Here is a 14,184-nt window from a genome sequence, read left to right on the forward strand (position 1 = left end):
AGTTATTTTTAACTCCATTCCACAATGTTAATGCTTAAAAGATTGGAACAGCAGGTTTCTTATTGACTTACTAAGGCACAGTCCACATCCTGGTCACGGCAGCATGCTCCCGGATCGTGGAGAGGTTCCTCAAGTCCAGAGGAGGTGGCCGTGCTGCAAGTAGATACAAAACCAACTACATTTCCAATAGCAGAGCTAATGAAAATTACAGACTGTTTAGAAAAATGCAGTTTTATATTGACAGCAAGAAACTAACAGAGTATTTCACAGAACATAACTGATATAACCACGACAGAAATCAGTAACAAATGACCACTTCAGTCAGCGCTGGAGAGCAAAGTCCCTCATTTACCCTAAAATTACAGAATAAATACAATGGGCTTAAGGAGAGCAAACGCCCCACAAGATCCGTATGCTTGCCTCAAATCTGCTCTGCATATGCTGCCTTCAAGAGGAGAGGCCAGTTCAGCCTACAGGTCAAAACAGGTTTTGGGCTCTCTTCTAAACAAAAAGGTCCTACACGAGGAGATCAAAATCATTCCTCTCATCAGTCAATGTACATTTTCCACTCCATTCTCAAAACCCTCTAAGAAACGACCTGAGCTTGCTTTGCTTCCTGGCAATCGTCTAAATTTCCATCCCCACTTCACAGTAGCATTTCCTGAACCAATTTCTGAGTAGCCCTGTGGCTCTGCAGCCCAAAGAGCTTTAATGTAGGCTAGGTTTAGGCAATTTTGCCACTGCAAAGCTGAATTATGTCTCCAGTATATCCTCTGGAAGCGCAACCCAGATTTTGGAGATGCCATGAAAAGCAGGAGTGGAAAATTACCATCAGTAAAAGCATCTGCAGGAAATTCCTAATTAAACCAAGACAGCTGCGCCTACCCAACAGAGGTTTAACCAACAGCCCACACATCAAGTTTGAGTATTTGAGTGTTTGGATGTCCTGTTCCTGGAAGGTCAGGGAGCTGGTGAGACAGCAGTACACGTATTTCAGAGCTGCAGGATTTAGTCTGCTGTCTCTCCAAGGCTACATTCACTTGGTCATTTGCAGTCAGCGTAGGTCTGAAGCCATGCACCACGCTAATGCAGCCACCTGGTCTTCAGCTGCAAAAGTAGGCATGGACACTCTTCCTCTGCTCACAAACAACCCTGCAGACGCATCCTATGTTACAGTTCTATAAGCCACTTACACAGCAATTCAATCCCTCTTCTAGAGCGGGAAGCGCTTAAAAATGTGCCAAGGACACTATCGAAGGAGGTCGCCCGTGTCCCCGCTATCAGGACCCCCTGGCTGCCAATTGCACTTTAGGTCCGGGCTTACATTTCCTACGAGGCTTGAGGTCTCGGTTCACGGGAGGGGGCTCCAGGTCTGAGGGAAGCTCGGGTAATGGGCTGGTGAGTTTTTCAGTGCTGACGACGGGGAAGGTAAACGTGGCTGAGCCGGGGCTCATGGGGATGTAGCCGTCGGGTGAACAGTCGGAGCCGGGCGCAGAGGGAGAGGTGCTGGGGCGCATGGGCACGTAGCTGTCCTCCGTGCTGTCCGAAGCAGTCGAGTAGAGCGGCGAGAACCGGCAGGGCTTCAGAAGCAAAGGAGGAAAAGGAAGAGAAACGGGTCAACAAATGACTAGCTAACCCCCTGCAAGCCAGGAGGTGCTGTGAGCTGGCAACGGATCTGAGCCAAGCCCCGGGCCAGGAGAGTCCTGACGCGACCTTTCTGAGAGGCGCAAGCTGGAAAGACACGAGACAAATGCGTGAGTTCAGATGCACACGCCAGCTTCAGAGAAGTCCACTTCTGAACTTCGCGAGTCACTGCTGGAAACTAGGATCGAACTCATTGGTGACTTAAGTAGGTTAAATCCTCCAACTTCAGTGAGGCTGCGCTTGCCTCTCCCAGCAGTAATTCTGACCTATAAAATGAAGGAGGCTCCTTCATACCAAAAAACAACTGAAAGGAGAACATCTGATGAACTATATTTTTGCAAATGTGGAAGCTGAGAGAGCAGACACACAGATGTGTAAGTTGCTTCTGATAGCTGAGAATAAACACTAGAAATTAATTTCATGCAGGTTAGTGCTGGCTGAGTGGTGAGAGGGATTGATTACAAACCTTGCAAACTTTCAAAGGGAAGAAAAATATGAGTTGCCCACCACCAGAGCTTACATACAAGCAGCAAAGGATCTCCCACACAGAACAGTATCCAGCACCAGGCAGAAGACTGGCGATGTGATGTGTGATGGTGCCACACGTAACCATGTCTGTCAAAGGAAGCTTTGGACCGACAGAGCCCTGAATCACAGGCGCTTTGAGAGCAGAGACTTTCCTGCGTCCTAAGGAGGAAATATCCCTCAGGATCATGAGGTGATAGGCTGCTTTAGACCCTTTATTCAGGAGATAAGCAGTTTTCTCAGGTGCTCTTGGTCAACAGTTTAATTCTTGAGGCTACTGGTATCTTTTTTCACAACAGACCTGGCTTCATCTGCTTTAAAAACAGTGTTGTGCCCCCCCCCGCCCAAAGGCTTCCTGCGGCTACGAAGCAGCAGCACAGAAGTTGCCCAAAGCCAAGCACTTCTTCCATTTTTTTATTCTCCTGCTGAACACAGGAGAGGAATGATTGAATATCAGGATGTGAAATGATTCACTTTCTGAAGTTTGCCATGTGCCAGTGTTTTAAATTTATGCAAGCAGAGTACTTACCAAATTCAAGCTAAGCCTCTTATCCCGACTTCTTAAAGAACTGCCTTCCATGTCTGCTGCAAGGAAAAAAAAGTGATTAAAAATGTGGTAAGGCGGTGCAACCTTACGGAGATAATTCTGGAGTAAAGCATATGGCTCTGAAATAATTAGTGCTTTAAAAAGTTTCCATAACTCCTAGTATTTATTCTGAATGAGGAAATCCAATGACACCTAAGACCAGAACCAACTCAGTAGCATTTCAAGAGCAATTACCTCTATTTTAAGTATGATGAAACCAAGGAACATGTTCATGTACAATCCAGCTGTAACTTATGCTTCCTGTAACACAAGCAGCTTGGGAAAAAACTGGTGTGTTATGGAGAGCAAGCAACCCAGCAAAAATTTAAACTCAGCTCCTGCTCTAGTCCTGCTTTGTTTTCCCATCTGTCAAATTGGGGAAATTATATGAAAAGGGACTGTAGGGAATATTAATTCTTTATTGTTTGGAAAGTTATTTAGGAACCTCGTATGTAAGGTGCCAGGGAAGCACATGTTATTGTACACAGGGTGCATGGGGGAACTTAATGCTGGGAGAAAAATTCTTCTCTTTGTCACCCAGAAATGCTGATGTGGTGCAAGTATTCAAGCTGATGGGGAACAAACAGCCAGAGAAAAAGTCACCAGTCACAGTACCCCCTTGTACAGGCTGGCCTTTTTCTTGGTGTATGTCGATTTTATTTTTGAAGCAAAGAGCAAAACCACCTGAAATCCAGCATTCAGTGCATAGAAGATCAGCAGTGGGAGATGCTTACAACTACCATCCTTTTCTGGAAAAGTATTTTCTATGCAGAAAATGGCTTTTCTGTGGGAATGCCTTAAAACTCTGCAACCGTGTTAATCCAGTCCCTGCTGTTATGGTGGAGATGTCAATACTGCACTCCAGCTGAGGGTCTTTGTGATGGTATTGGCATAAATGGCAAAAGTTCTGAACAAGAACAAAGCAATACTATTAGTGTGGATATATATTCAGATAGACATGGTCACTGTCCTGGGACAGCTACATTTATTTATTATTTTGCAAAAAGACATCCAGGCACAATGCTCCAGCAGATGCCAGGATACAGGTGCCTTGCACACGTATAGCTCGTTCCCCTTCATGGCGCTGCAACCAGCATACACTGCCTTTGCGCTGGGTTAATAACATCTGTTCAGCTTTTACAGGTTGCCAAGGGCAAAAAATGAAGTAACTTGAGTGGGCTCACTCTGGGAGCTGGTGAGGAACAGCTGCTTTCTCCCTGTTTCTTTTTCCAATCTTTCTTGTTAAACACATTTTAGAGTTTAACCTTTCAAATAGTTTCAGCTGCACTTAGGGTAAGAAAAAATAGCAGCACTTATTAATTCATTGCTGCCCCCTGTCAGGCAGAGATAACCTTGCAGCACGGTAGCAGAACATGACATTTGGCCACTTAATCCTCTTAAAAACATTTTGGCATAAATTGGGTTGGAGGAACATTAACTGTCTCAAGCGCGCCGGCAGCATTAGAGCAGCACATGTGCAGAAGCAAGAGCAGCACCTTTCAGGGAGCAACCAAATGTAACTGATAATTCAGAATACCAATTCCACTGACGGGTGTTTCTCCAGAAACCTTCCAAGAATTGTTTGTACACTGATAAACAGGCTGGACAGAGATCTGCTTGCTTCAGCTTCTGAGCTTTAAGAGCAAGATCTAACAGCCCCAAACACCGGTTGGTCATTTAAACTACAGGAGTCTGAAGGACTTGTCCTTAGCAGCTTGTCCTTAAAAACCTACATTTTCTTCCTCATTGAAAATGACACATCACTGCAAAATACTTGATGATTTCCAGCCAGGTATTCCAGCTGCCTCCCTCTGTTCTGCAGCTCCACAAAATAAAACTTTCTCATACTGCGTATGCTGGTTTTTGACACCTTGATGTTCTGGGTTTTTTACTTCTGTTTGCAATGATGGTGTTTCAAGAACAAGTGGAAAAGTCACCTCAGCTCAGAGCAGAACTTGCTTTGCAGCAGAGCCTTTCTCTGCAGTGGGTTTTCAGGCTACCCTGACTGAAGTGCAAGGACAGCGTGGGATTTGCTCAAGGACACAGAGTCCCTGATTCAACTGGGATTACATCCCATACCCAGCGTCTCTCTGGCTTCCCGTTCTTTGCTCTAAGCTGCGAAAAGACATGCTGCTGTTATGGAAAGGACTGGATGTAGCAAAGCAGCGCAACTACAAAGGCATTTCCCATGTGCAAGCCAGCATTTTGACCTGCATAAACAGAGTTTGGCATTGCCTGACTCAGTGGCTGGCTTTTCATTTTTGTTTTTCTTCTGCTTTCTTTTTTGGAGAGGGAGGGGGCATGGAAAACTAGCAAGTCATGAGGTACCCTGAAGAGATCACAGCCAAATTGCTGCCCATGCGTACACACTGAGGGGCTTTTACAGAGCAGGAGCTGAATGCGAGGGACAGGTCCGAATCCTGCTCATTAACAAATTTGGAACAAGCATTTCAGGTTGCTTTGGGTGGTGTATGATTTCGCAGGGGGGAGGACACGGAGGCACAACTGGAGGTGGGCGCCCGCTCTGCGCTTGTGGGCATCTCCATCCCTCACACCGGTCCTGCTTCGCTGGCTCTTGGAAATGCACTCACCTTTCCAGTTCCTCACGTTGTCCAAGCTGGACAAGGAGATCCTCCTGGGCACCAGAGCGACCTGAGCCCGGCAGATCCCTGCGTGCCCGTTCTGGATGGCCCCGCCGCCCACCTCGTCCCCTCTCCTGTCTGAGAAGTGGGTTGGCTTGGGCGGCCGCGGCGGGGGTGTGTTGGACAGGATGTCCAGCTGGGTTACACCGAAGGGCAGCGCGTTTTGGCTCTTGTCAATCTGAAAAGTTGGTGTCAGTGGCGTCCCCAGCAGCGGAGAAGAGGAGGAAAAGTCACTGGGCGGCCCGCTAATGTCTATGTTCCTGGACACGGTGCTGGGATTTGCCAAAGGGGCCCCGTCCTGGTGCGCGGTGCCAGCGCTGGACGGCTGTACAAGGTACAAGGAAGGCTGGGACTGCAAGGAGTCGACAAAAACGTCGTCCGATGAGGTTTGCTCCAGAGATCTGTCCGAATTCGACCAGCTGTCACACCTGCACAGAGACAGAGGTCAGGACCTGTGCTTTCCTTTTCTCCTGGTTGCAACTGAGCGAGCGCATAGCAAAAAAAAGAAACAACCCACCAACCGCACAGTTCAGGACAAAATCTGTCCCTTCCCTATGGCTGTGGAAGGTCCCGCCTGAGCTGGGCTGGGCGCTGGGGCCCTTTGTGGAGCACCTTGGGCGGCAGCAGGCAGAAAGCGTGTCTGGAGGGGGGCTGTGTGTGAGGTCCCCAGCCACGCACCCTGGAAAGGGACGGGACCAGCATACAACGCTCGACCGCTTATCTGTGCTACGAAAAGCCCCCTGTAAACTGGATTAGGCAGACGGTCCCCTGTTGTGCCTGGGAGCCTCCCCTGAGCGGCAGGGCTCAAGGACCAGTTTGCCCCAGTGACCTACCTGTTGTGGCTGAGCTTGCCCGACTCGCAGTTGGAGAGGAAGAGGTAGTCGGGGAGGAAGACCGACTCCGACTCGCTGGGGGTTTCCTCTGCGGCAGATGCGTCAGCAGCAGCGTGGTCGACCGAGAAGGAGGGATCGGCGATGCGGGAGGCGTGAGTGGAGGCGGCCGGCGACGGCTGCGGGGACGAGGTCGTGTGAGACAAGCTCTCCACCGAACCTGCAATGGGAATGGATGGCCCCGGCTGAGGGACTGCTCTGACTCACCCCGGCCCACCGCCTCTCCTGGCCATCGCCACCTTGCTTTTGCGCCAGGGATGCTTTAACCCAGAGTGGCAGTGGGTCAAGGCAAAAACTGATTCTGGGGAGAGGGGAGCCTGATTTTGCAGCTGCCTCCCCTGCCCAGGCTGGGCAAGCCAGCTGCCGAACTGAGGGGCTGCAGGAGGTGCAGACCCCCCTTGCCCTGGGGTTCCCCACTCCTGCAGGGCTGTAGCATCCCTCCTGCAGACAGTAACGAAGGCAGCCTCTGCTGAGGAAAGCGCTGAGGCAGAGCAGTCTGTTTTATCAAGTATTTTTTAGGACCTAATGCAAATAATTAAATATTAATCTCCAACACTTCAAATTAATGGCAACGAGGGATTGATTTCTTCCCACTTTCTAGATCTCAGTGGACAAAATTGAGCTTTGTGGCTCACGGAGTAGCCAGATTTGTTGCACTTCTGAACCTGCCTGCAAACTCCTTATGCCTCTCCAGGCTGGACATCAGAGCCTCGAGAACTGTGGTGTAGCTCTTATTGCCCAGCTGGAGGCTTGTTGGCTTTGCTGAGAAAAGGGACACTACTTTTTTGGAGGCCACAAGGCACAGGGGAGCCTGTGCTCAGTGACACCTTCCCTGCTCCCTCCTTCCCTGGGCATAACGCTCCAGTCCGGCCCCGGCACAGAGAGGGGTAGCGGTGGGGAGAGAAGCAGGTTTGGGCTTCTAATGAAGTTTCAGGTTGCTGCGCGGCGGTTCCCTCACCAGGGCTGCGTGGGGACCACGCAGGGCTTGCTGGGTGCCCCAGCTGTCCCCCACACCTGCGGCTCGGCCGTGGGTACCCACTCTTTGGCTGAAGTGCAGACACCGCCTGAGTCAAAGCTGCAAAAGCCTTCTTCAAAATGGAAAAACCCCACAGCAAAAACAAACACAAGAAACCAGCTACTGCTGATAAAACCAAACCAAGCATAAACGTGCCTTCAAAGTGTAGCAAGAAGGCAGATTTCTCTAACGCTGATGTCCAGAATTTGCTGGAAATGCTGAGAACCAGCCCCTGACGATCTGCGTGCATGCTGTGGGCCAGGTCCTGCACTGCACAGTGAGGTCCTGAGATCCTCCGGCAGGTTCTACCTAGTCCTCAGCTCAACACAGCAACAAGCCTTGGCACTGTACTGGGTTGTTGTAGTCACTTCTCAACCCTGGGAGGTGCTAGGTATATGTGCAAGCACATCAGGAGGGATAGAGAGGGCTGCCAAGACTTGCTGGGTGGTTAGACAGCAACATCGCTAAACACAAACAAAACCCTCTAGTGACCCAGACTTCCACACCAGCCACAGCAGGCTTCACCCCTTTCTGATCTGGGTCAGAAGAAGAGTAAAACAGCTGATCTCTCCCTGCACTACCCCACACCTCATCCCTTTAAACTGGGGAGGGAGCTGCCTCTTTCCTTCCCATCTACCAGTATTGACTCACTGCTGCTTCCTCCTGTTAGCTTCGGAGGTCTGGTCCTGTGGTGCACCCCAGGTCAGCAAAGCACATAAGCATGTGCTTAAATTAGAGCTTAAGCAAAGCATTTGCTTAATTTTGAGCAGGTGCTTATAGCAGCGGGATTTCAGCAGTGAGCATCTGGAAGGAATGGCTTTTATGGGGTTTCACATTTGCAAAGCAGAGCTGAGGGCTGCAGCCTTCCCATCTGAAAAATAACTTTTCTCTTGTGCTGGCTCAGACAGTAACTCTGCTTTCAAATCTTGGACTTGGAGAGCTGTCTCGCACGCTGAGGATGATCAAATATGCACCGGGCTAACTCCATAGGGATCTCAGAAAAGCATGGTCACGTCACCATCTGACCGCCTTTTTTTTTTAAAGGAAAAAAAAAAAAGAACACAACTAAAAACTGCCATAATGCATAAGAAAGAAATTAATGACAATCTGGATTATTAACACAGAGAAAGAACAGGCCTGAACTCCATCTGGTACTCACAGGGTTTAGCCACGGATTATCCCATCAGGAAAGGCTGTGAGCTGCAGACCACATGGCAACCGTTGTGAGCAAGAGGGAGGGATGGGGACAGCGCAGACCTGCCCTTTTCTAACCTTCAGGGGCTCAGGGACCTGCAGCCAGCTCTTAACAGACCGTCTCTGTCCCTGCCAGCTCTGCTGGTAACCAAATCAGCGTGCATTAAAGTTGTACCGCGACAGCAGCTGGGTAGAATAAATTATGCATGGCCGCTTTCAACAGTGAGAAGGCAGAGAATAGGTTTGGTGACTGCCCTCCCCTTTGCCAGAAAGACAGCGGGAGGCTTTGGCTGCCAAAATAACTGCTTCGGTGGGTACTAACCCAAAAAATCTCTGCCCTGACTTGACGGGGAAAGTCACCGCGGAGGATGTAGAGCATCCTCTGGGGTGACTGTCCCCATCAATGCAGGGCCATTGCTTGGAGAAACAGAGGGCTTCTCCCTCCCGCTGCAGACACCAGCCCACCCCCCCCAAACTGTTACAGTGCAACAGCAGTGCAGGGACGCAGTGAAATAGGGGCGTTCTGCTGACAGCAACCCCCCCACCCAGGCTGCATGGCCATAACAAGGAGGTAGAAATGCCGCCCACCCCTCCTGGCCAGGGGCCAGAGCCTGACATTAAAGAGCAGCCTCCAGTCCATGCAGCCGAAAAGGGATTTCCTCCCACCAAGAGGGGAGTGTGGAGGGAGTAGCCCCAGTGCCTGTCCTCCAGCATGGACTGGGAGGAGCTGTGACTCTTCCCCTCAACTCCTGTGCAAGGGCCAGGTGCTGCTGTGAACAAGCCTGCCGATATACTGCCTGCCCCGCTTTGTACAGCAACGGAGGGGGGAAATGAAGACGCCCAGGAGAAAGTATCTCTGCAAGGAGAACACAGTCCCGCCAGGTAGCCCCTCAGTGCAGTGGTCCCAGCTCCCCTTGCTCCCAGCATGATGCCCTGGCTGGGGGAGATGGTCCCCAGTGTGTTGCAGCAAGGTCCTGGGAAATCAGACCAGCCCCATGCCATGGAGGGCAGGGTCTATGCACATTGGCAAAAGAAAAAAAAAAGAAAGGAGAGACATTTAAAGAAGCAACGAAACCATCACCGGAGCAGGCAGAAAGGGAGAAAGTCCCAGCAATGGGCAAGGGTGGGTGTGAACAACAGAGCAACCAGAGGTGGGGGAGAGGTGGAGAAGCAGAAATGCTCTAAGCCAACTGCCAGCAGCCAAGAGGGACCCAAGGGTAACCTGTCACTTAGGGTGACCCTGCCACCCTCCTGGTCCATGCACTGTGCAGGGAGGGCACCAGAGAGGGGCCTCCCCAGGGACATCAGGCTCCACGGTGGCCCTGGGTGCTGTGGGAGAGAGCAGAGCAACAGGGGAGCAATGGAGATCAGCAGGGACCTTCAGGTAAAGGCTGCATCCAGAAGGAGAAAGGCATTTACATGGGATGTGGAGTAATACCTGGAGCCTGGGGAAGAATTGAGGAGGGAATCCAAGATGAAAGGTCCCTCTTGGGCTGAGGAGCTGCCTGCCAAGGCATGGCCTGGGGGAGCATTCAATGCACAGCTACAATCTTTAAAAGTAAGGCTTCCTAATGAAAAAGGCTAAACAACTTTCACAGCAGTTTCTCCAATGAAAAGCTGCTATATTGCATTCTGTCAATTCATCATGGTTTCAGCTTGCATACGGGATATAGCGTGCCCGCTATGTCCCATAGCCACCTTGTTTCATCCCCTCTCTCCTGCCCAGCCACTTGGCCCGAGCGTCCTCTCGATCCCCTGCGTGGCCATGGGTCCCACGGGGCTGGGGAACGACGGCTCTATTCGGAGCCTTCACCAGAGGTGGAAGCAAGACTTTACATCGAAATGGTAGGAAAATAGGGAGGGAGGCCTCTTCCTCTCTCCTCCAGCTGACTCCCCCGAAGGTGCCAGCTCCCCCGTCATTGTCAGCACAGCCAGCGGCACAGTTTCTTGTGGCAGCCGAGTGCTGCAGCGAGATGATTGCTGCTGGCAAGTCCTTCCTGACAGCCGCCCTCCCAGGTGCTTCCTGACATCTGCCTGGAGCTTGCATTTCGCCTCCATCTCCCAGCCGTCCCTTCTCTTGTTGACTAAAAAGCCGCCCTCGCAGGGCCAGCCGTGGCTTTGCTAACGTGGGTCTGCATCTGGCTGCTTACATGGCAGACCGGAGGCCTCTGATGACTAGGACCTGGCTGTTCATCCAGCTTCTTCGCTCCTGGAAGGGACTAACTGGGAACAATGGGATGGTGTTTACAGCTGAGTCACTGCATAAACCTGTGGCTGCACTTTCTGTGCATTAAGCGGAGAAAGCAGCAGATTTGGTTTTGGCCTCAAAGTCACAGCAAATTTTCAGAGATGCAAGGATTAAAAGTGATTGATTTCACAATATAATATTGGCTTTGAGATTCATTTTAATACACAGAACAGCTTATTAAAATTTCCTGCAATTGATGTGTCTTTCTTTTGATGATTCATTTCAGGGACTATTATTTTTTTAACACAGTAGCATTCAAGTTAAAAAAGCATACGGCATTTAATAGAGCTCCTCTTATGTTAATTTTTAAGGGTAATTTGTTTAAACCTACAGGGTCTTGAGGGATTTAGGTGCTTCCAAAGAGCCGAAGAAATTAGCAACTGCTTGAAACGTGATGTGCAACCCGTGGAACTGTGCAGATTTAAATCAGAGGATCTGAATGTGCCCTGCAGCCTGACCTGAATACACCTCAGATCTGACCTCACCGGCATGAACTGCAGGATAAATAGAAGATCTTAGGAGCTATTTGCCATTAGAGATACAGTAAGTGCATGTCTGGAAGCTTAGCTTACACCGTCTGTGATGAGGGCTGTAAGTTCAGCTGGCAGACTTTATACTGAACCAAGGCAAATGCTCTGCACTGTTGAAGTTCTTGGGGGATAACATCCGCCTTGAACGGAGTGGAAAGCTGGGATGTCAGCTTTCCCAACTGCCACACAAGAGCTGTCACTTCTTGTCCATCAGTGTCTACACTAGCAATCTTTGCTGGGAGAGAAATACCACTGTGTAATACTCCGAGTACTGCCCATGTGTAAATCTTACAAGCAATGTTGTGCTGTACCAGCATAACAGAACAGACATTTCCAAGTATAAATGCATCTATCCTGGGGACAGCTGCTGCCTTAGCTCCTCTGCCACAGATCCCATCTCCCTATGCACATTCTCAACTTAGTGCCAGCAGAAGTCTGCATACACATTTGAGAGACGAAAATTATTTTTCTCTTTTCTGTTTGCATGAAAAGACTTACCTTCATTTTAGAGTAATAGGTAAAATTACATCTAAAACAATACTGCACCAGAAGTAGCAATGCAAGACCAACATCTCAGTGTCAACAAGGGCAGATCAGTAGGAAGGGGGTTACTGAATATCCCTAATTACATCCAAGCTCCAAAGCGCTATTGACTCCAGTCCCCCAAAGCTACCAGCTCTAGTTTGCAAGTTGCATTCATGGGCAGCTTGTACTGGCACATAAAAATATGTCAGCACATTTTCCTGGTGGTCTCTAAAGTGAATGGAAAGAGAGCAGACATCAGATTTAACAGGACCACTGCAGTGCTCTTTCCACTCCCATTTCCCCTCAGAATAAACTACTGAACAGAAGATTAAAGAAGGCCAGGAACCACGATAGATTAAAATAAAACAACTCACCATGGCCTTTTGTTTCCTTTCAAGTTACAAGGTCATGGTATGGCTATGCAGCAGTTGCAGACACCAGTAGCAGTCTGAGCGCAGCAATACAGGGACCACGGCAGGATAATCTGTCCAGCCACACTATGATACCCCCATACATACTGCCCTTGGGATCGAGTCCCTCCATCACCACCCTCTTCTGCTCTTGCACTACCTTTTATCACGGCGAAGGACTTCGTTCTGACTCACTTCCTATGAAGCTCTCAAATTGCTGCTCTGTCTGCCCCTTGGAAATGTCAAGGGAAAGACAGATTGCTGTTATCTGAGCCCGATTGTCTCGTTTGAAAGGTAAGTTAATGATGATACAGGTCCCGGCTTTAATTACTGGCTACATCCATCTTGGAGTGGTTAATTTTTGGAAGGTTTCCAAGACATTCACCCTACTGAGCATATACAGGTGTAGGTCCTAGCAAAACAGGCTGACTTTATGCTTCACTGGCAGGACCATCTCTTAAGTCTAGACACGCACTTCTAACACTTTCCTGTCCTCTGCTTTTTCTTTATTTTTCTTCTCATTAATAGACTAAGACACCTCAGTATTTTTGTCATTGATTTATGTACGTGCATATACACCCAAGTCTGTGCACATTCCACATCCAGCAAAGCCTGAGAAAATGCGAGTTTTGCAGGACACTTTCCTAGAACAGGTGTCTTACATTAAGCCAACCTAAATAAATACGGGACATGTAATGAAATAAATGGCCCCAGAAGATAACACTCAGTCAGCTTTTCACATAAACAGTACCTTTTCTTATTAAGGACATGCTGTTTATTCTAGCAGGAATTGCTTCATTGAAGTGAGACCAAGCAGCCAGCTATTATTTCTACCCTGCAGAAATGAGATCGCTGGTAACTTTCAAATCGGGGTTTAGCAGCATCTCAGGGCTGTCTTGAGCTATAGGAAAGAGCATCCCACGCTACCTGCCCAGCCCAAGCAGCCAGCAGGGTCCGTGCTTCCTCTCGCCCCGAATGCTGCTGTGGAGGAGCCCGGACACCGGTCATCCTCCCAACCCCCAAGACAAGCATGAGCATGATCCTACCTGTGCCATCTTCCAGATGTCCAAAGTTACAGATCTGGCTGATGTTGTGCACCCAGATCTGCATCTCCTCCTCCGTTTTGGCTACCAGGTAGAAGGTGCGGTAGGTGGTTCTCACGATGAAGACGAAGTTGTTCTGAAATTCCTTCTTGATGAAGTTGGGCCCCGAGTGTTTCAGCACTTCGCACTCGTTGAGGTCGATGATCCGAATGGGCTTTTTGGAGTGGTTGTTCCTGTAGTACTCCAGCACGTCCGGGTTCCCGCTCATGCGGCCTCTGCGCAGCACGAACCAACGCTTCCGCCATGCCTGCAAATGGCACAAACAGGGCCCTTTTAGTGCCAACCACATAATATATCAATCAGCCCACACATGCTTACTTTCTTTTAGGTTTTATAGTTGTTTTGATAGGCTGGTCAAATTGTGACTTTGATTTGAAGTGCTTGCTATCAGCTTGCATTTGTGATAGGAAAAAAGGCAGAGGGTTGTCCCTTTGGAGGTCAAGAGGAGCAAGAATTCTCCCCTCCTCCTGCCCTCAGCCTGCCAGCATGGTGTAACTGAAGTGATCTGATAATTCACCGTCTCATCTATAGAAGAGATGGTAACACATTTTTCTTTCTGAAATGAAAACACCTAGGACTGCACCCTGTGTTGCAGTACGAGCTATTATCTGGCAACAGATGCCTTTGGCCCAGCAAAGCCAAGGGCTCCAGATGACCTCTGCAGCTTCCCTCCTGTGGTTTTCAGTGCTAACAAAAAGCTGTCAGTGAGCTGCCAGTTACTTCTGAAAGACCAGAACAAACCTTACGGGAGTTGTAGTGCTAAAAAGTTAAACAGAAAACTTCCAAACCTTACAGAAGGATGTCTATTTACACAGGCACTGCTTCAAGTGACTGTCAACCCAAACCAAACCTGGTAAGCACTGATGTCTTTT

General features: G+C 49.3%; 1 protein-coding gene across 4 annotated transcripts in view; it reads right to left on the reverse strand.

Annotated features, from left to right (window-relative positions):
- Nucleotides 1-14,184, reverse strand: part of GAB3 (GRB2 associated binding protein 3) — an 80,017-nt gene that overhangs the window by 8,889 nt on the left and 56,944 nt on the right. For 3 of the 4 annotated variants that reach the window (XR_011329460.1, XM_069811001.1, XM_069810999.1), the window contains exons 2-7: nucleotides 13,256-13,559; nucleotides 6,231-6,447; nucleotides 5,347-5,825; nucleotides 2,699-2,754; nucleotides 1,325-1,580; nucleotides 72-153 (exon numbers count right to left, since the gene is read on the reverse strand). Coding sequence is in view for 3 of the 4 variants with exons in the window: in XM_069810999.1 (XP_069667100.1) it covers nucleotides 72-153; nucleotides 1,325-1,580; nucleotides 2,699-2,754; nucleotides 5,347-5,825; nucleotides 6,231-6,447; nucleotides 13,256-13,559 (1,394 nt within the window). In the remaining variant the exon portion in view is untranslated. The remainder of the gene's footprint in view (nucleotides 1-71; nucleotides 154-1,324; nucleotides 1,581-2,698; nucleotides 2,755-5,346; nucleotides 5,826-6,230; nucleotides 6,448-13,255; nucleotides 13,560-14,184) is intronic. The other variant, XM_069811000.1, reaches the window with a different exon arrangement.

The sequence above is a fragment of the Haliaeetus albicilla genome, chromosome 23 (assembly GCF_947461875.1).
Source record: "Haliaeetus albicilla chromosome 23, bHalAlb1.1, whole genome shotgun sequence".
In the NCBI taxonomy this organism is placed as follows: Eukaryota; Metazoa; Chordata; class Aves; order Accipitriformes; family Accipitridae; genus Haliaeetus; species Haliaeetus albicilla.